Source organism: Mercurialis annua, linkage group LG2 (genome assembly GCF_937616625.2).
Source record: "Mercurialis annua linkage group LG2, ddMerAnnu1.2, whole genome shotgun sequence".
Classification (NCBI taxonomy): Eukaryota; Viridiplantae; Streptophyta; class Magnoliopsida; order Malpighiales; family Euphorbiaceae; genus Mercurialis; species Mercurialis annua.
In genome coordinates, this window is record NC_065571.1 from 6006957 (window position 1) to 6027580 (window position 20624).

At 33.7% G+C, this 20624-nt stretch overlaps 3 protein-coding genes across 5 annotated transcripts; 1 reads left to right on the forward strand and 2 right to left on the reverse strand.

Annotated features, from left to right (window-relative positions):
- The first annotated feature begins 1764 nt into the window (after window positions 1–1764).
- LOC126669239 (uncharacterized) lies at window positions 1765–7601 on the forward strand. 2 transcript variants are annotated; one of them, XM_050362653.2, is made up of 15 exons: window positions 1765–1886; window positions 1984–2064; window positions 2744–2825; window positions 2993–3096; window positions 3454–3580; window positions 3842–3936; window positions 4179–4302; window positions 4560–4640; window positions 5447–5545; window positions 5902–6060; window positions 6171–6228; window positions 6335–6411; window positions 6560–6604; window positions 6680–6859; window positions 6937–7601. In XM_050362653.2, the coding sequence occupies exons 2-15, from the start codon at window positions 2027–2029 to the stop codon at window positions 7378–7380; spliced, it is 1713 nt and encodes a 570-aa protein (XP_050218610.1). In that variant the 5' UTR covers window positions 1765–1886; window positions 1984–2026; the 3' UTR covers window positions 7381–7601. The 2 variants fall into 2 exon arrangements, with proteins under 2 accessions (XP_050218610.1, XP_050218611.1); XM_050362654.2 differs by lacking the exon at window positions 1765–1886 and having other exon boundaries at window positions 1969–2064; window positions 2749–2825.
- Window positions 7602–7844: 243 nt separating this feature from the next.
- Window positions 7845–10548, reverse strand: LOC126668809 (uncharacterized). The gene is made up of 2 exons (XM_050361995.1): window positions 8479–10548; window positions 7845–8370 (listed from the first exon to the last, which is right to left on the reverse strand). Exons 1-2 carry the CDS (start codon window positions 10546–10548, stop codon window positions 7942–7944), a joined length of 2499 nt encoding a protein of 832 aa, XP_050217952.1. The 3' UTR covers window positions 7845–7941.
- A 4873-nt stretch (window positions 10549–15421) lies between these two features.
- LOC126669139 (guanylate kinase 3, chloroplastic) lies at window positions 15422–18155 on the reverse strand. 2 transcript variants are annotated; one of them, XM_050362496.2, is made up of 2 exons: window positions 17082–18155; window positions 15422–15645 (listed from the first exon to the last, which is right to left on the reverse strand). In XM_050362496.2, exon 1 carries the CDS (start codon window positions 17979–17981, stop codon window positions 17112–17114), a length of 870 nt encoding a protein of 289 aa, XP_050218453.1. In that variant the 5' UTR covers window positions 17982–18155; the 3' UTR covers window positions 15422–15645; window positions 17082–17111. The 2 variants fall into 2 exon arrangements, with proteins under 2 accessions (XP_050218453.1, XP_050218452.1); XM_050362495.2 differs by having other exon boundaries at window positions 15422–15698.
- Window positions 18156–20624: the final 2469 nt, after the last annotated feature.

A 20624-nucleotide genomic window follows, 5' to 3' on the forward strand; every position in this document is an offset into this window, starting at 1 on the left:
ATAATTGTGACAGATTCTCTCACTTTTGGATCTCATCATTTGTATAAGTTGAAAGTTTGAACCAATAATTTTATATTTAGATTACACCATTGATTCTTAATTAAATTATTATCCATGACTGTCAGTTTTGATACTTACAATGACATATAAATATTTTATAGCAATTTTTTTATTATGATAAGATAAGTGAGCTGTGCTGCGATGAAGACTTTTGGTTCAGCAATAACTCAATTTTCAACGCCTTTTACATCTCACGAACCGGCAAAGAGAGACACTGATTTATAGTAGTATAGTTACTATAGTATCTACTAATTAACATAACATAAATTGAATGTTTTAGAAGTTAGAACTGTCAAATTTGTAACCTCTAAATCAACTCAATCTGCAGATTTCAAAATTAAATTTGTAGAATGCTAACCTCAAATCAACTCAATCTGCAGATTTCAAAATTCTAAAAATAATAATAAATAAATTAATGATTTTGAAATTGAAGTAAATGAATATATATCTAGTAATAAATTGAAATTGAAGTAAAATCAAGCGATATTTTTATTAACAATTGAGTTTATAGTTTTAATTTTATCTTTTCAATTCTGATTTGATAAAATTATTAGGTTTTTTATTATTTTTGTGCTTAAATCTGTTAGTCTGAAGGATTCATGATCTACAGAAAGCTAGCTATTGAATAATTTCACGAATCTCTATGAATTTTGAACCGTAAAAACTTAAAATTTAGTGTTTTTTTATTTATGTTGTTGTTCTTGATGATTCGTTGTTTGATCTTTTTTAAGATCAAAGGTTGTATGTAATTGTCTGATGATTAATGGTTGTTGCGTCGATTGTAAAAGAATTGCGTGCTCTGAAGTACTGCAATGGTATGATTTTGGTTTGAGATTGAAGATCTGTTTTGGAAGCTTAAATTCTTTCCTATTTTTACTGTTATTAAGGAAGGGAAGAATTGTCCTATTAAAATTCTAAATCAGCTTATTTTAAAATTTGAGGTATTTTTGTAAAAAAAAATTCTTTAAGAGATTTTTGTATATTTATAATTTGTGAGGTATAAATAAAGAATAATAATTCAACGCAACGGTTGTGCCACGTTATTTGTGCAACAATCAATGAGGCGTTTGCCATGTGTGAATATTTAGATAAAAAATGCAATAAATAAAAAAAATTTATCGCAAATATTTATTGGCTTATAATAAAAATAACGTGACACATTTGTTGCGTGAGATAAAAAATCGTAAATAAAAATCTATTGTTTTTTTAAGATATTTGTGAGTTCAACCCTTAACATTTGAAGCTAATTTCAAAAAAGAAATTATGTCCCATATGTTTTTTTTTAGTTTGTAAAAATATGTTATAATTTTTTGCTATTGTAAAAATACATTTTTCTAATTAATTTTTATTATAAAAATACGCCATCTATCAATAATCTACTAAAAGAGTGTATTTTTTTATATAAAAAAAAGATTGATCGATTATTTAGCTGAAAATGAGTATATTTATAGAAAGTCCAATTTCAAATCGAATTGAAGAATTGGCCCAAGCACAAAATGAACAGCCCAGGAACTTATCTTTGCTCATTGCATTACACACGTGTAAAGAGCCACGCAAACATCAGTTTCACATGTGTGTAATAGTAAGAGAAATAGATATGTACGGTAGAGAAGAAAAACAAAAGCCAAAAAGTGAAAAAATTTAAAAAAAAATCAGATTTTCATTTTAAGTAATTTTTAAACAATGAAAGGAACAAAACAAAATTATAGAATTACAAGAAAACACATACAAATAATACAACAACATTGACAGTAAACATTAACAGAGAGGCCGGTCTTCTCCCTTATTTGTTTTGTCTGATTAATTCAGTTTCAGACACACACAGAGTATCTTCTCTTTGTTTCTTGTTTTTTTTAAATTAAATTTGGCTTCTTAATTTTATTTTTTTATTTTAAATTTGCTAAACAAGTATAAACACAACAGAACCAAAAAAAGAAATAAAGAGGAATCCCAATCAAAATCTTTTATGGAGCAACTTGTTAACTTTATTATACGCCCTCCCAGGTATTCAATTTTTATTTTGTTTTCTATGATTTCATTCTTTTTTAGTTTGATTCTGTACTTTAATTTATGCAATTGGTTTATTACGTTTAAGTCGAATTTTGGTTCTTAAGCACTTGGAATAGAATTTTAATTTTTAAATCTGTGTAGAATTTGAATCTGGTATCTGGGTTTAATTCCAATTTAATACCCTTTTTGTTACTTGAGCTAAATTTTGAATCTTTTGCCTTCATAAGAGATAATTTAGATTTCAAGCTTTAAATTTCATTTGATTTGGGATTCAAATATTTACTATTGGATCTTCTGTAGTGGTGTGTTCCTAATTTTAGATCTGTCACTGTTAATTTTATTGCACAATTAAATTTCTTTGAAAATGCCTCTAAACATGAGATGTTAATTTGATAGAAGTATTTAATAGATGTAGAATTTCATTTAGTTAAAAAATTGGCATAGAATTATCAATTAACCGGAATTCCGGAAACTGTATAGAACTTCTGCATCGAATGCCTTAGGGTAAAAGAAACTTCGAGTTGTGGTATTACTATTGTGTGTGCTCTTATCCGGATATAACCGTATCTATGCTTTACGACACATCTGTGAGAAGGATGTTATAAGTTTGTTGATTTGTTTTCTCATTTTTCTGATTATGATTCTCCGAGATAATGGACTTTTTGGACTGCAGAGCAGAGTACAATCCAAAACATGACTTGTTGGATCAAGAGTTTACCCTGAGAGGAAAATTGTATCAAAGAAAGGATTTGGAGGTAATGAACAAGTAGTTGACACTTGTCCCACAAAATCAAGATTATGAATGTCATTTACAACGATGTTTCCTTTTTTTCCGTCCATTTATTTGTTTAAAATCAAAATTCTTATTTCCTTTTTGGAAGTTTGATTTTTAAATTATTGAATTGTTTTGAATTTTCTGCAGCTTAAAAATAGCCGAGGGGATGTTCTTCAATGTAGCCATTATGTACCCATTGTTAGTCCTGAAGGAAAGCCTTTGCCTTGTGTGATATACTGTCATGGAAACAGGTAACTGTGGGATTAAGGACTTAGGTTTGATTAGAATAAACATTGCTCATTGTTATGGGACTGGTATATTTAAGTTTCTCCTAATTTCTACATTCATTGGTGGTAAGATTGTTAACCGATTAGATTTTTTTTTTTTTTTTTTTTAGATGTATTTCAGTTTACAGAAATAAACAAAACTTTGCTTATCTAGATGGGTCTGTTCATTAGTTGGCATTCAATGGAGTGTGTGCAAGAGGGTTCAATCCTTTGGGTGGCTGGTGGCTTGTAGACAAATGAATGATTAATTAGCCACCTTTTGTTCTTTCTTTTTATTGCTGAGATCAATTGTTGCTGACTGGCTGTTTTTTCTCTTTGCAGTGGATGCAGGGCTGATGGTAGTGAAGCTGCTATTATATTGCTACCTTCAAATATCACAGTTTTCACTCTTGATTTATCAGGATCTGGACTTTCTGGAGGAGAGCATGTTACTCTAGGATGGAATGAAGTAAGTGTTTAAGCATGTTGTCAGTAATTTGACTAGTGATGCTAATTGTGCAACCACATCAATCAATATATTGATTTTCTGATGTGCCTTTTCCTTTGTTAATGAATTTTATTTAGTGCATACTATGACATAGTATATTAAGGCTCATTTTTTCCTTGGGAAGTTTTCTTCTTGCACATATCGCCATTTTGTTCCTTAAAAAAATTATGGTTGGTGTATTATCTTGGATCTACCATCATATTTTATTTGCATGCTTTCCAGAAAGATGACCTTAATGCTGTGGTTGATTATTTGCGGCAAGATGGAAATGTCTCTTTGATTGGCTTATGGGGCCGCTCTATGGGTGCTGTCACCAGGTTGTCATTCTGAACTTTCTGTCCAGAATTTAGTTAAATCCAAGATTCAGTTCCCTTCTCTTACATATCCTGGCTCTCTTTGTTTAGAATATCCAAAATTTAGCTTAAGAATCTTCCTAAATTTCAAACATAAAATTTTGAAATTTCTTGCCTTTGTTTTCTTATTCAAAGAAAAAACATTATATGTTATTTCTTTTTCTCTAATTTTTTTTTGCTTCTTTGTAATGTGTGGCTTTTGGCAGCCTTTTGTACGGAGCTGAGGATCCTTCAATTGCTGGAATGGTTCTTGACAGTCCCTTTTCTGATTTGGTTGACTTGATGATGGAACTTGTGGATACTTACAAATTCCGTTTTCCTAAATTTACTGTAAGTAGATCTGTTTGACCCCACCTAACAGTATACTTCTCTTCCTGTATTCCTTTATCATATACAAGCTTTGTTGAATTTAATGAATGGTAAATGTTTGCGTATGAGCTATACAAATAATGAAAGATCTTGATAACTTTTAATAGATCTATAGTGACTGTTTTGACCACATAATCACCTGTGTATATCCATCTTTTTGTGCATAAGTTTCAATCTTATAACATCTTGCTGCTAATCTTATTTCCTTTATGTAATAGGTGAAGTTTGCTATCCAGTATATGCGAAGGACAATCCAGAAAAAAGCGAAGTTTGACATAATGGATCTTAACACTATTAAGGTTCTGTTACTCCTCCTTGCTTGTTATGCTGTGCATCTTGATTATTACGATTTTATGAAGAACATATTAATGCTAATTTTTAATGCATGCTACGATGAGTTTGATTGGAATAAACTAAACATTGCGTTAAATTGAAGCTTTTGGCCCGTAATTATCTAAGTTTTATTTCCGAGGCCATTCTGGTATTGTTTAGCTTTTGATGAGAAAGCTTATCGTGGTAAAACTCGTCCATATTATGCCTAAATTCAAATTTAGAAGGATTTCAGTTAAAGGGGATTTCCTTCAAGTAATTAAGTTATTAACAAACTACCAGTGGATTGTGAAGTTGTTATCACACGCAAACTTTGACGACATTGAAAATGTCAATTCATGAATAAAAGTTTATCATGAGGCGTATTAGGTAATTTATTCAACTTAGAAGATGGCTTCGTTAATGTGCTAGAAACCCTGTAGCTGGAGAGGGTTCTTAGTATATATAAGCACTCTCGGTACAAGTACTTGAAATAATATGTTTGTCTGATAAAACATAAGAAATTGGATGTTGTTTTATGCTTCCGTTTGCTGGTGTCAAGTTACTCCCTTTGTCCCAAAAAGATGGAAAAAGGCATTAGGATTAAGGGGGTAGGCTACTTTGTCTTTATCGTTATCTTCTTAAAATATTTATCATTGGAACTCAAAAAAAGACATTTTTTTAATAATTTGGGACATCCAAATAGGATATTTCCTCCATCATTTTTGGACTAGCAGTAGTAATAATTTTGCCTGTTAAGTCGTAACCTTTTTTCACTATTCGTTTTGTATACTAGGTGGCAAAGTCTTGCTTTGTTCCAGCTTTATTTGGGCATGCCATTGATGATGATTTTATTCACCCTCATCACTCAGATCGTATATTTGAAGCTTATATGGTAAGTTTCAGTGTTATTAATGACGAGCACTTGCAAAAACTTTGTATTTTACTGTTACAGCCATGCATTTTTTGCCTATGTTTTTTCCCTTTGAAAGCTGTCAGAGTTCCATGCTAAAGTTCCGAGGGTTGACAATCCTACCTACCAAGTTCCAAAGTTATATGTTCTACATTTTCTAAAACATTTTTCTTGTTTGAGAAGTTTGTATGATATTTTTGATACTTTCAGAAGTATTTAAATGACTTATATCTGACATTCATCTCTTGGACTTCGACACTACTGTTTTGTTTCCCTCATCTGTTGTCTAATTCTTTATTTATACTCTTGCACTTGTATTCATCTGCATGAATTTTCAGGGAGACAAGAATATTATCAAGTTCGAGGGAGATCACAACTCTCCACGACCGCAGTTTTACTTTGATTCGATAAATATTTTTTTCCACAATGTTCTGCATCCTCCAGAGGATGAGGTGGGGCTTACATATATAGACACAACACATAATTACTTAGATAAGGTAAATTAAATCTCCATCCATCTGGTTGTAGGCCCTGAGTCTCCTGACTAATTGGCAGAGACGTATTTTTAGGCACTACTAAGTATCAATTGTTAATTTTTTTTTTTTAGCTTCAGAATAGTTGGAGCAGTGTAGATAGTATGATGGATTTTTCAGTTCCATCAAAAGGTATGGTTCAAATAACTTCCAGACTTTCTTAAGCTTTTAAGTTTGATTTCCATCAAGCCTTTATTTGGCAAACTATTTATTCACTCTCCTGTTGATTGATTACTAGTTCCTGAACCATCAAGAAGCAGCAGCGAAGATGCAATTAAGCAAGTTCGTCCCAAAAGACCGATGAGTCGCATAGAGGTCGGTTACATTTGTCAAGCTTGCTGCTTGTTTATGAGAAATGCACTTGCTATGCAATGTTGAGGATATAGCATATTTGTTTAATCTAGATCTCTAAATTTCTAGGTTAAATGTAATATTTGATTGTTGTTTCTTTGACTCTGTTCAGGTTCCTTCCGATATTCCATCTACGAGTGATCAATCTGAAGCTGAGGTATTTCTAGTTTCCCATTTTTCCATACTCGAAGCACAAAAAAGATCTCTGACACGATATATTTCTATTCTGCAGGGTGGAGAAACTAATGGCAATTATGTACCATCATCATCATCCAATATGATCAGTTTTGATTTATCCAGCGGTCACCCCTACGGACCACATGTTCCAACAACAATGGATAATGATCAGTATGTAGAATATCAATTAGATGACTTGGCAGGCTTTCCATGCGACGTTGAGGAGGAAGAAAGGGTGAGTAATTCGTAATTTCATCACTCTGTGCAGTGATGTTGACCTTTTTCTTTAATATGCTTGTCTCTGTGTTTCAGATGTTAATGGAAGCAGTAATTGCATCATTAAAGGACTTGGAGAAGCAACATCCACAAGCCGAAGAACAGAGTGTTGGTCCCACAACCGTCGAATCTTCACAAAAGGATAGTCCATCTTCAGTCACAGAACATTTGAAGATGGAAGAGCAACACGAGTCTTCAAAAACAGAGCCTACTTCCTCTCCGATTATCCATGGCCAAATTTCATCAACAGCATATCCATCGCCTGATTTGAGCGTTGGCTCTCCTACATCGACTGTGGAACCAGGAAGCACAACTACCTCTGCCCGTAGTGATACTTCAGCTAGCGTCGAGAACTCAACAGATACCGACTTGTCAAGTAACACAAAAGCCACATTGACAGTAGAGCGCAACCCCGCTAGCCATATCATAGATGGTTTGATGCGTCGTTGGGATTTCAGCTTGTTCCGGAACAATCGATGAAACTTTATTTTGGTTCCGTTGATATGATGATTTGTTTTGTAATTAAATTAACATAGCAGCAGCAATTTAGTACTGTAAAATATGAAAAGAAAATGAAAGAAAGGGAAAATAGGTCCATTGATTGTATTGGAAATTGATGGGATTGGTTTTGTTTGATACAAATTACTTTGTACTGCTCATTTGTGAAAAAAAATATCATTGTGGTTATTCTTTTAAAACAAGTCGGACCTATCAATGCTAATTTCATTTGTTCATGGTTGCCACAATGGCACTTTTCAAATGTTGAATATTTTTAGCTTAATTGTTCCAAAAATTATCAATTTTAGCGGTTTTATAATTTTTAATTGTAACAATATCCGATACTACTAATTTTCAAAAAAAGTTCAAAATGTGTGTGATACGAAACAGTTAATAACGGTCATGATATTTAAAACAATTAAACCATTATTCGTAATGGTAAAAGATTTAATAATTTAATCCACTCATTTTCTTAATTAAAAAATTTAACAATAATTAATATGTTCATATGTACAAGCCCGCATGATCACACTTTCGTGACGATCAAGGAGTCTCGGCTAGCAAATTCAATGCGGTTTCAACCAGTGTATGAATAGTCGTGCTGTGGCGGCTCAGCCCAACTGTACCGGAGAAAATGTTGAAGCTCTCAAGTTCCGCCGTGGTTTCTAAAACATGCTCCGCCTCTTTCTCCAGCCCTAAATCTCGTAGAATAATCACATTTTCTTTATTTGCTCGCATCATCCATATCGCCAACTCTATCGCAAATCGGCGAATTCTCGGAACCCTAGTTGACGGTTTTTCATATTTTCTGAGGATCTGCATTATGGTGCTAGCTAATTCCGCCTCCTTCATTTCCGCCTTGTCGAACATTAGGGTTGCTTCTTCAGGACTCATGAACTTGAAAACTTCCGCTGCTAGTCCGATCATTACTTCTTGCAGTTTGTTCTCCGATGACCTAATTGCCCTCAGCACCTGACGCAGAGCAAAATGAGTTAGCGTAAGATTCTTATTCTAGAATTTAATTTAATTACAGTTTTGTAAATTTATTAGGTTTTGGTTAGAATGTAGAGAAGTACTTACTGTAGGTACTGATGTAGTCACTTCTTTTAATCGGTTGAAGCAGTCATGACCGCTGTATGCGCATAGGTTTCGGAGGATTCTCGCGGCATTTACGCGAAGTAATGTGTCTTCGAGTGATTGAACCAGCTTCTGAATCACTTTTAGTTTTAGAATTCGGTGGCAATTGCTTTTGCTTTCTAAGGTTAGCATTGCTAGGGTTTCTCCTGCTGCGGTTCTTACAGGATTTGAGCTTCCTGCTGCTCCGTGACAAAAGAAAATGTTGAATAGCTCGTTGAGAATGCCACCTGTGCCTCCAATTCTCTCAGTCGCATCGGCTTCCAGTGCTAGATTGGTTAGTATTTCGATGCCGAGTCTTTGCAGTATTGGATGTTTCTCTCCGTGTCGTAAGATGTCTCTGATGTTGCTTATAGTGAAAACTATCTCTGAAATCTCTCGGCGGAGATGACTACCGGTGGCGCCTGTTGTGCTTGCCAGCATCTTCACCACTTGCAGAGATCTTTTTACGGTTAAAATTTGAGAATGTGCTACATTCTCATCTTTCAGCATTCTCTCTCCGGCGTGTGTCAAATCAATGATTTTGGGTAAGAGGCCTCTTGTGTTGCCGATTTTTCCGCAATTATCATGGTCGCGTGCTAGCTTTTTCAGGATAAGCAGTCCTAAATGATTAAACGTCCAGAAACCGTAATGTACGTGATCAGCAATGAGCTGCTTTTCACCAATTTCATCTGCTGTGGCACTAGAGCTTCTGTTGATTTGAAGCAGAGATGAAATTGATTCCATTGCGCCTGGAATTCCAGCAACGCGTAGGGAGTTCTGTTTTTTCCCGGCAAGCTCTGATAGGATTTCTGCAGCTGACCGCCTGGTTACTTCTTCTTGCAGGTCTTTCCAGTTCAACATTTCAACCAATCTTTCTATAACAGACATATTTGTCCCAATTTTCTGGAGAGTGTCATCAGAAAACTTCTCACTCATTGCAAATTGCCGAAGAATTTGAATTCCGATGAGCTGCTCATCAGGGGAATTTGAAGCCAAGAGATCCATGGCGAAGGTGACCAAGTCCATTTTCAGTCCATCAAAGATGCTTCCATTAACGCATCTAGAATAGGCGTCGTAAAAGAATCTTTTGATTGATATCATACCAGAAGGCCCGAGTTCACATTCTCTATTTACATTTTCCAATAATTTACGGTAGATTACCTTCCATTCCCAGTAAGCCTTCTCCATCAGGAATAACAGAGCTTCTGCTAAAGCCAAGGCGTAGAAAATATTCAAAGCAGCTTGTCTGTTTCGCTTGTCAGTATCTCCTTTTTCTACCTCACCATAGTTATGTTTGACGAGCTTCATCAATGATAGAGCTACACAGGCAGTGGCTGATGCAAGCTGAAGCCAATACAGAAGCTTACTCACATTTCTTGAAAGAAAAACCCATTGAGCGTATGGTAGGATAGGAACATCTGAGCTTGTCCATGTCCGAGTCATTTTCCTATGGCAAACTCGATCCTCAGTTTTGGCTGAAAGACAAGCTCCAGTCAAATCTCTGCAATTTCGACTATGATCTCTGACCAAACCTATCGACTTGAAAATTGATTTTATAGCTTCTATAGCAAAGTGTGAACTAGTTCTCAATGCTCGGAAACTGTTGATTCCAGCATCAGCAATGGACCAGGTAGCTTGATGTTGCCATTCAAGCTCATGGCTCCTGCTGAATATTCGAGTCCCTTCAATTAACAATATGATTGTAATGAACCAGAAGTCTGTTGGGTCTAAAGTGATTGCAAATCCACCCAGAAGAACTACTGTAGCCCAGATAAACCCGAGAGTTCCCAAGCCAGTAGCCGCCTTCTCGAAAATAGCAAGGCGAAGAGCGAACAGAGTTAGTTTCTGCTCTGGAGCACGAATTCCCGATGCTGTTGGAGAACCAGAAGTTGCACTACTGTCCCTCTTCTCAATACTACTCCGAGGTTCAAAAATAGTAGCATTGGAACCACATGTTTCGCTGAGCCTTCGAAGCTCAACGACCTGCAAACAAATGCTACCTTCATCATCTTGTACATGCTTTCCTTTTTCCATATATTCTGTACGAAAGCAATTCAAGGTTAGGTGAGTTTGGTGCAAGAATTAGCTATGAAAACGAACAAGGGTTGTAGCATCAAAATCCGTGGTTTTTGGAGTTGTTGAAGAGGAATTGAGGTAGAGATGGTTAAAAAGAAAGAAGAAAAGGAAAATGAACTTTGGGAGCACGTTTATTTTATGGAAATGGGAAGTTGCTTCTTCTTCGTCTCTGCTGCTTTTGCTAGCAAGTGCTGATGTTAACTTCCTCTAAACTTGGGCGGTAAGCAATTGTCTTGAGCTCTAGTAATTTTGCTTTTTATAGTCGGTATGTTTCTTTTTGTATCGATCATTTAAAACACCCAAAAAAGCTTCTTTTATAGGCTAAAGAACCCAAAGGGTATAATTGTCAAATACAAAATTCAGATATTCCTTTGGTTATCTTTGCTGTTGAGCCATTGACTAAAATCTTGATATCTGTCTATCCCCCAGATATGAAGTAGTTGATTAATGTCATTATTACTTCATCATGGTCCTCCTCTTCTTGAGCACTTAATAATATTTGCTAGCTAAGACCCCTGGTCTGCAGATACAGTAATTTAGTCTTAAACCAGTGTTTTGAGAACCGTGGGCGGTTCAACTGGCTTGACCACAATCTAAAGGTCAGCCTGATTCGATCCTTCTCCAAAAAACAGATTTTCGGTTCTATCACTGAATCAGAAAACTGTACCAACTGGTGAACCATTGAAGCGGTTAAACCATTGAAACCTGCCGCTTTTTGTAATTCATTTAATTTTATTTTTAAAAGTTCATATGTGAGATTTAATTTATGTATTTTATATTTTAAGAGAGTCGTATGTACTACACATGTAAATTTAAAATATATATTGTATAAAATTAGAAATATATTTACTTTTATTTAAGCAGTTAAACCGGTGCCCATACCACTTCGGCCTCCGGTTCAATTTTGAAAACAGTCTTGAACATTTAGTAGAAATGATTTGAAGAAAAAGTCAATTTGTGGGCTTGAGTGTTGGCTCATTCCATTTTAGTATCTTACTGTATTATCATTAAGATGCTTGCATTTAGGATGATTATAACTTGTGGCATTGAAATGTACAGAAAAGAGTCTTTTTGTGTGAAGCTAAAGGCTCAAATGGGACCCAAATTTCACAACTTTATCCACAATATTTGTAGTTTAGTTCGTCTAACAATCATTAATGATAAAATTATAATTTGGTTTAAAAGTGTATTAGATTGTTTCCCTAATTTGCACCGCCAGATTTAGCAGTGACGTTCAATTGATGATGGTTCTTGTTTCTCTTGCGTGTACTCTTATTTGTTATCCTTAGTTTTCTTTGCTTTCTCTTATTCTCTAATTTTAACAAAAATAAAGCAAAACTATTTCTTCAAAGCTCAGGACTGAAACTACGGATGCATAATATGATTTGTCAAATTATTAATTTCAAGGCAAGATAACCTATTCACATTATACATTTATCAAGCAAAGTGCTGGAATTGGCAAAATTTGAATTCACCTATTTTTGACATTAAATGCTAAAAGAAATTGAGGGAAAGTGGTACCATGAACATCTAATTATCTACAAGACAAAAATTGCATCCCATGTTTTCCAATCCACTCCCACTTTCAATTCCGATAGTCGATGGGCAGTTCGTAATCTAGTGATAGAAATGCTGTTATTCGATATATTACAACAAGATATATGAATCCTTTGGACATTGGTGTCAAAATGGATTTAGAAGTCGCGAGTCATGTAAATTCACTATGTTGATATGATTATTGTTAACACGATTACAATTTATTTAATTAACCATGTCAATATTTTTAATCATAACACAACATGAATTTAAAACGTATGATACGACTATCACGTTAAAATAAATTAATACCAAAACTAATACTAACACAATCAACGGAATGTGTAAATATATTTTGAATATAAAAATGATTCTAACCAAAATTCCATCAATTTATACTCAAAAGTTTTAAATTTTAATATTAGTTATTTTATTTAGGTTTAATCTCCAAAAATATTACACCTTTTTGTTTTTTTTATTTGAACAAAGGATCAATTCACCCTCTCAACTTGGCACGACATATCAAATGAGTCATTTTTGGAGGGGTTGAGTCAAACTGGCCCACAATTTGTGTTTTCATATCAAAAACACCCAAATAGAGTGGGATATCAACCCCCCCTGTACATTTTGTAAAACCAGATCAATCCAGCTCTCATTTTCCACCGGAAACCGCTTCATCACCGCCGACCACCACATTCACTGGAAACTGTCGCCAATTTTTTTTCACCTGAATTTTTTTTCCGCTAAATTGCTAGAGCAGACCCATTTCCAAATGGGTTTGCTCCTCCATCGTGAAAGAGCAGACCCATGCTCTTGAGGAGCAGTGATCCTCAAGCGAAGAGCAGATTTGCTCCTTCTCAAAAACTAAAAGAACAATTTTTTTTTAAAAAAATTAGGTATTAATCTGTCATTTTTTAAAATAATAAGGATTGCTTTAGATTTTTAATCAGGAGAGTGTGTTTCAAACGCGGGTTGAGAGTGGGCAAGAATGAGAGAGGGGCTTATTTGATGCATTTTTGACATAATTGCGTGTTTGTTTGACCTAAAATCCTGCAAAATGACTTTTTTGATATTTCATGTCCAAATTGAAGGAGTGAATTTACCCTTTGTTCTTTTTTATTTATAGTTCAAACTTGTAAAATCATCAATTTTAATTTATTTTTTAATTTATAATTTCAATTATAGTTATTTGTACAAATTAGAGTAAAAAAATTCAAAAAAAACATTATTATTCTAATTTATCTTTTTTTTTCTTTGATAGAAAGATGGAGAAAGCCTATTACATGGTAAACATAGTAACAAGCATAGATGAAAACACAATTTTTCCTCTTTTGCTCGTCTGTGGGCATCCAGATTCGATTTCCGATCGATTCAGACAAAATGAACCTCTCTTAGGAAGTCTCTAAGTAGCCATATATCTTGACAAATACCCCTACTTGTAGCTAAGGAACAAATTCATGAGTTTACGGATTGAGTTATTTGAACGGCATCTCCTTGGAAGATCACATTTCTCAAACCATTCTTGATACTCCAGCAGAGTGCTTCTCTAAGTCTATAATACTTGGGTCCCAAATGTTTCTAAAAGGACGACCCCAGGAGCCCAAACCCTCTATTAGTTTTTGGAGGAAATTAGATGGTACACTGTGGAAGCCCTAACTAATCTCACTTTTACTGTTTCAAATGTCCGTGTTGAATAATACCTTCTAAAATTATTTCCTACGTTTCTGCTATTGAAAATTACGGTGCCGTTTGTTTTTGCTGCTCCACGAATCTTTCATTCATCGTCATCAACGCTGCTTCTCCTCTTTGTTTCTTGGAAGAAGAAATAAAAAGAAACGAACCGTTCAGCAATGGTTTAATAGGCGAAACTTAGAATTTCTGCGGCGGTGATGGAATTTCTTCTTCCGCTGGTGAGGTGCGGTGATGGTTGTTTATAATCTGTTGTTATTAAATTGGGTCGATTGATGGGTTGTTGATTGATGGTTGTGGCGGCTGAGGGTTTCCCAGATTTTGTGGATTTGTTTGAATTGATGGGTTTGCGGTGGTTTGCTGATGATGAAATCAGTGTGGATTTTTGATTAAAATGGGTAGTTGATAATTTTGGGAGTCAGTGAACAATGTAAGTGGGTATGCAGTTCACTAACGGTTTATTAGTAGTTTACTAAAAGTTTTATTAATTTTTTTAGCGAAGCCATTAATGAAAAAATAGAACCAGAAATTTTCTATTTTAGGAGTCTGATTTATTATTCAGTAAAACGATAGTAAACTGTAAGTAAACAGTTATTAAATATAACTATTCTTTATACTAATAAATTAGCTATAATTTTTAGTAAAACTAATAAACTGTTAGTAAACGTATGGTAAATTAACTTATTTTTTAGTAAAATGATAGTAAGTTAACTGTTAGTAAACATTTAGTAAATTGATAGTAAAGTTTTTGTTAGTAAACCGATAGGAGATTTACCGTATTTTTATAATTAAAAACCGTTAGTAGAATGTTAGTAAACCGTTAGTAAACTTTTTGTTTGTAAACCGTTAGTAAACTGTTAGTAACCCGATAGTAAGCTTACTGGTTTTTTAAAATAAAAAACCGTATTTTTCAACTCAAAAAGTGTAATTTCGCAACTTTCAAAAGTCAAACCGTAAAAATCAATCCAGACTGGTCAAACCGTATTTTTCAAAATATTTATACACAGTATGGGTATTTATGATTTTTTCTCTAGTTTTTGCCACCATGCCTACTATCCCAAACTTCCGTCATAACTTACAATTATTATGTATCCTTCTTGATTTATTATACGTCCCTGCCTCGTTTGTATGTTTGTGGTCCGACTGTCTAATTATTTGTAAGTCAGAAGTTGCTGATGATGCGAATGCCTTAGCGTAATGAAGATCTTTTAAATTTGTTTGGAACGTTTTGGCTCCATATTGTTTTCCAAACCTCCTTACCATCAAAAATTCCAAACATAAAGTATATATTTTCTTTTATTTGTTTCAATTTAAACATAAGACTACAATTAAGATTGAAAAATAGGCTAAAAATTAACACTTTTAAAAGTTGGGACCATAAAAAAAATCGAATATTCTTCAATGATTAAACCTTCTATTTATATATTAACATAATTACACTTATATATTAAATGAATGAATTATCACGATTGAGTTACCAAAATTTCGTGTGATAACTCATTTAAAATGTCTTAATTTTTACTTCAGTGAAATTCTGTTTCATCAAGGGAACTTCAATCACAGAACAAGAAAAATAACCATTTTCAATTAGTGATCAAACTTGAAATAAACGACAAAATTTTTCTGTTAAATATAAAATATATAGGACAAAATTTTGCTGTTAAATATAAAATATATAGGACAAAAAATTTCCTGTTGTTAGTACTGTACACAAGCTTGAAATTATGAAATGACCAGCCCAAAGCTCCTCACTCTCCTTATTGCTACTTCCCAGGGTACAAGTTCAAATAGTTTGGTTCTAAGCAGGTATATCTGCATAGCGAGCAGAAACTGCAAATTACCCAAGAGAACCTGTCAATATGGCTTTGATAATTTCATTTCTCCTGCAATAGAAAATAATGTAGGACTATAACCAATTTCATTTGGGTGACTAAAAGATATATATATATAACAGCTATATGTGAATACTTTCAAGGAAGGAGAACACAATAATGTGGATGCTTTCAAGCTAATATGTATTTAAGAGTTTTTAAAACGCCTATGATTCAAATAAATCACGCAGAGTCTCAAGTACAATAAGTTCAGTTGTTTTTATTGAGTTAAATGCGGAAAGAGTTTTGTACGCATGGCTTGATAAACTAAGAACAGGCATTTAAAAGAAGTGTCATCAAGGATACCATACTTTCTATTCGCATAATACTAATCAAGGACATTCAGTGAATCATCACTCGCATAGTTATTCCAGCATATCGAAAGGAACAAATTTGACGAAATTTAAGAAAGGCATTGTGATGATCAGGTTTTGGCTGCTCATTAGACCTAGTTTTTTCACTAACCACTTTCAACTTTATACTTTAAGATATAAGATCAAACAGAAATGGCTTTTCTCCTCATCTTCTTTTTATTGGTCGATCACCAAAAAGCAGCAAATATATTGCTAAAAAAGGCTAGGATACGACGACTCCAGGAACCTAGAAGAACAGAAACAGCTAGCTGGCTAGGCTAGACAGCAAGCCAAAAGAACAGAGAAAACTACCAAACTACAGGGACAACAACACCTATCAAATTCTGGCCCTAACATCATTCTCAATCTCAGCACAAGTCTGATCAATGTTCTGGATTCTCTGATTAAAAATGGCATCATTTCTGGCAGCCCAGATGTGATACACAGCTGCATTAGACCAAAGCTTTCTAGCTTTTGATGTAGCAGACCCCCCCCCCCCCCCCCCCCCTCCTCTGGATCTTCTAATGAGAAAACTGACCTCTTCTTCATCTAGACCTCCGCCTCAAATCATCAGAATTACTCAGAACTTTGGAGGAAAACTACAGTCAAAGAACAAGTGTCCTATTTTTTCTGTCTGCTGATTACACAGCGAAGTATAGAACAAACACTGGACTGGACAAGTGTTCTATGTTTTCTCCTCATCTTAAAAAGCATAATTCACAGTTATGTCTTAACGCAAGAAGTTTTATCGTAGAAAGGATGCTCATCATAAAATCTTAGGTATAAATCATTAGACTAAACCAAAGAATCCCACAAGAATAGAGCAAAAATGAAACAGACAAAACCAATCAATTTCAGCTATAAGATTGCAGTTAGTATATTATACTGAGCCATACACTAAGCACTAAATTACATTAACAGGATGATTCCAATCAACACAAAGATGAATATTTCAAAAGCCTTCAATTGTATAATACTTGAATGGACTAGCATCGACACAAACATTTTCGAAATGTAAGAAAGCAAAACATTTAGTTCATACCTCAAGAGCAAAACTGAAAGAATATATTGATTAAATCACAGCCCTTCTTTGCCGAACCTTCGCCTTCTCAGCATCAATAATAGATTCCATAAGCTTCACAGCACTATCCAACTTCCCCTGACCATTAACAACAACATAATCAAAATTCTTAACATGCTTAATCTCCTCTCTCGCCGTAGAAACTCTAACAAGCAAAGCCTCAGCCGTCTCAGTCTTCCTATCAATCAACCTCTCAACAAGCTCCATTTCGCTCTCCGCCATCAAAAATATAAACACAGCAGAATTCCCCAAAATCTTCCTCAAAGTCTGAGCTCCTTGAATATCAACCCTCAACACAATATCACACCCTTTCGCCATAAAATCCCGAATCTGATTCTTGGGTATCCCTTTATAATCACCATAAACAAGTGCATACTCCAAAAGCTCATTTCTTTCAACCATACATAAAAACTCTTCCTTAGACACAAAAAAATAATCTTCCCCATCAACTTCACCAGCTCTCATTGGCCTACTGGTTGCAGTCACAACAAAATGCAAACTCTCTCTAACTTCTCTTAATTTCTTGATCACAGCATCTTTACCAACACCACTAGGGCCACTGATGACAATAACTAAAGGATTTGGAGGTGGACAAATTGGGTTTGAGCTAAATGAAGAACCTAGGGAGGATTCGAGGGCTCGAATCAACTCGGGTTTTGTGGCTTTGTCAAGATGTGGGATTGACGATTTGGGTTTGTGGGTATCACTCATTTTGGTATGGAATGCTACTGATATGCAAGTTTTTGATTTTGGAGTGAATTGTGAGGGAATTGGGGAGGTTGGGGATTTGTTGATGTGGAGAAATGGGGAACGGAGGTTGAAAGAGGCGCGTGTGAGAGAGAAACCGAGTCTGTGGAACATGGGGAGAGTGAATGGTGGGTTGGATTGTAGCAGAAGGGAAAATGGAGCATGGATTTTGGGTTCGTAAAAAAATTGGGAGTTTTTGATTGGGGATTAGGGTTTTAGGCCATTGGACTTTCGTTCTGTTTTTCTGGTTGGACTGAACTGATAGATAGGATTTGTCAGTTGTGTTCTTGGATTTTTTATATATATTTTCTTCCTTAACAAAAAAAAACTCTGCCATAAATTCCAAAATGCAAATGAGTTGACGCTCTCCCGTAAATTGCAGGTTAGAATCGTATTTAAATATGCAACTGTTTAAAATTTGAGGTTAGAATTTTATTTTTCGGAAAAGAGCTATTCAGCTCGAATAGAAATTGGTCTAAATATAAAAAGTTAGAAATTGATGAAATTGTTAATGTTAGTCATTGATTTTGTTTTTTTTAATAATTGGAAGGAGAGAGCGTGTAGAAGGAATTAAACTCACGACCTTGACAGTTTATTTTCCAACGCTTATACCATTTGAGTTGTTAGTCATTAAATTAAAACATTTAATTTAAAATTAAATTACAGCTTAATATAAATAAAAAGAAAAATCAGAACCCTTTTTAGATTTAATGATTTTAATTCTTTTTTACATGTATTTGTCCATATTATTATTTTTAAAAATGAAATTTTATTTTCTAAAATCCCTAATAAAATAAGAGAAATAATCAAATTAAAAAATTAAATATTATTAAATCTAAATATTAATTGGATTATTTAACCATTAAATTTTATAAAATATAATTTTATTTATAATTATGTTAAAAATAAATTTAAAGATTAAACTGGAATTTGTTTTTTTTAATTAAGTTCTTCACTTAATGGACTAACACAAAAATTGAATGGAATAATTGAAATATTAACAAAAATAAAATTAATTTTCAAAAAACAATTGTAAATATGTGTGGAATGTCGGAATATTTTTCTCTTTCTTAATTACAAGAGAGATAAAAAAATTCAAAAGTCTTTCTGTTTAATTTTTATATTTTCATTTGAGTAGAGTTCAATTAAATCGATAAATTTTTAGCGTTAAATAACTTACTTTCGTCTATTTTGATCAATTGATGATAATATTTTTATTTTGAGATCAAATAAGACAATAGTAACTATCATTATACTCTAATTGAGGACAAAATTTGATCATAATTGTCTTTTGAACTTATTACTCTCGTTTTTTATGTGTCCGCTTAACCTAATACATTTGTCTACAATTATGTATCCTTTTAGAATTTTAAAATAATTTTAACTATTATCTTTTAAAATTACATCTTTATAATAAATGAATACATAAATAATTTTACACAATATTTATTAAGTTATATCAGTATTTATTTTTATAATTTAAGATAAACGAATTCATATTTTTAATATGTATAATTTTGGATAAATGTACAAATAAAAAAACAAAGACATTATATAGTATAATCTATTTTAAAATAAAAAAAATACTATTTTTAATTAATTGAAATGACTGAAAGTAAGTAATTGCATCTATGCAAATATTCTGCTTAATTGACCATACGGAATTTAATATGCAAATAATCATACTTAAGTCAAATAACTGCGTCGGCTTGGGTTTTTAAGAAAAATATGCAACTGAAATTTTGAAAGGTAAAAATTGTGGAAACCAACATAAATTTGCAACAAAACAAGCTGAAATCAACATAAAAAATCTTAAAGAAATCAAATAAACTTTATAGAACACGACTCATCAAGAATCAGAACAAGTGATCGTCTGAAACGATAAGGTCTTGATTAAATCCGCAAAACACTCGATAAATTCACATAAACCAACTACATAAGTACAAAATACTCTAAAATTGCACTAAAGTCTTCACAATTTATTCAAAAAATATATACATGATAAAAACTGAATTACAGAATAACCTAAATTATACGAGTCACACTGAATCTGTCCCTTCAGGAGAATTGGAGAACTCAGTAAACATATCTCATAACCGAATCTTAAATGATCTGCCCGTACCGAGGCAATCAAGAGGATTCGCCCAACATTAATGGATGCCGAATCACCAAGGGATCGACAGATTTCGGAAATCTCGGGACTAACGCGCTTTGCTAAGATCAGAGATTTCGTGTGAAAATCAAATATCCCCCAGGATTTTAGAAGACCCATATTCATCGAATCTACTAGATATTTTTCTAATTGGATTCAATTTTCTATTTTAAAGTCCAACCCTATTTAGGAGTCTTCCCTTAATAGGATTCGACGAATAAAAAGGTAGTTTCATATTAGGATGCATTCGAGATTAGGGAATCATTTTCCTAATTCAACTATACTAGGTCTTACTCTTTGATCACTATAAAAGAATTAGATGTATGCCTACAAACAGATGGGCACTACTTACGCACAAACTCCGTTTAAATCCGGACTGACTTAAACATCGGTGATCGGACCACCACCATTCGATTAGCTATGTATTCTGTTTTACAGGTTAACCGCCGCTGCAAAGACCAGACTCCGTCAATACACAAAACCAACATAGAGATAGGCAAATACCGGAGACCCACGCCTCCAACCAAATCCGGTTAGAAAAATGGTCTCTCTCTCTCACAAAGAAGCTCGCACTTTGTTGTACAGAATTTGCATAAATTTGAAAA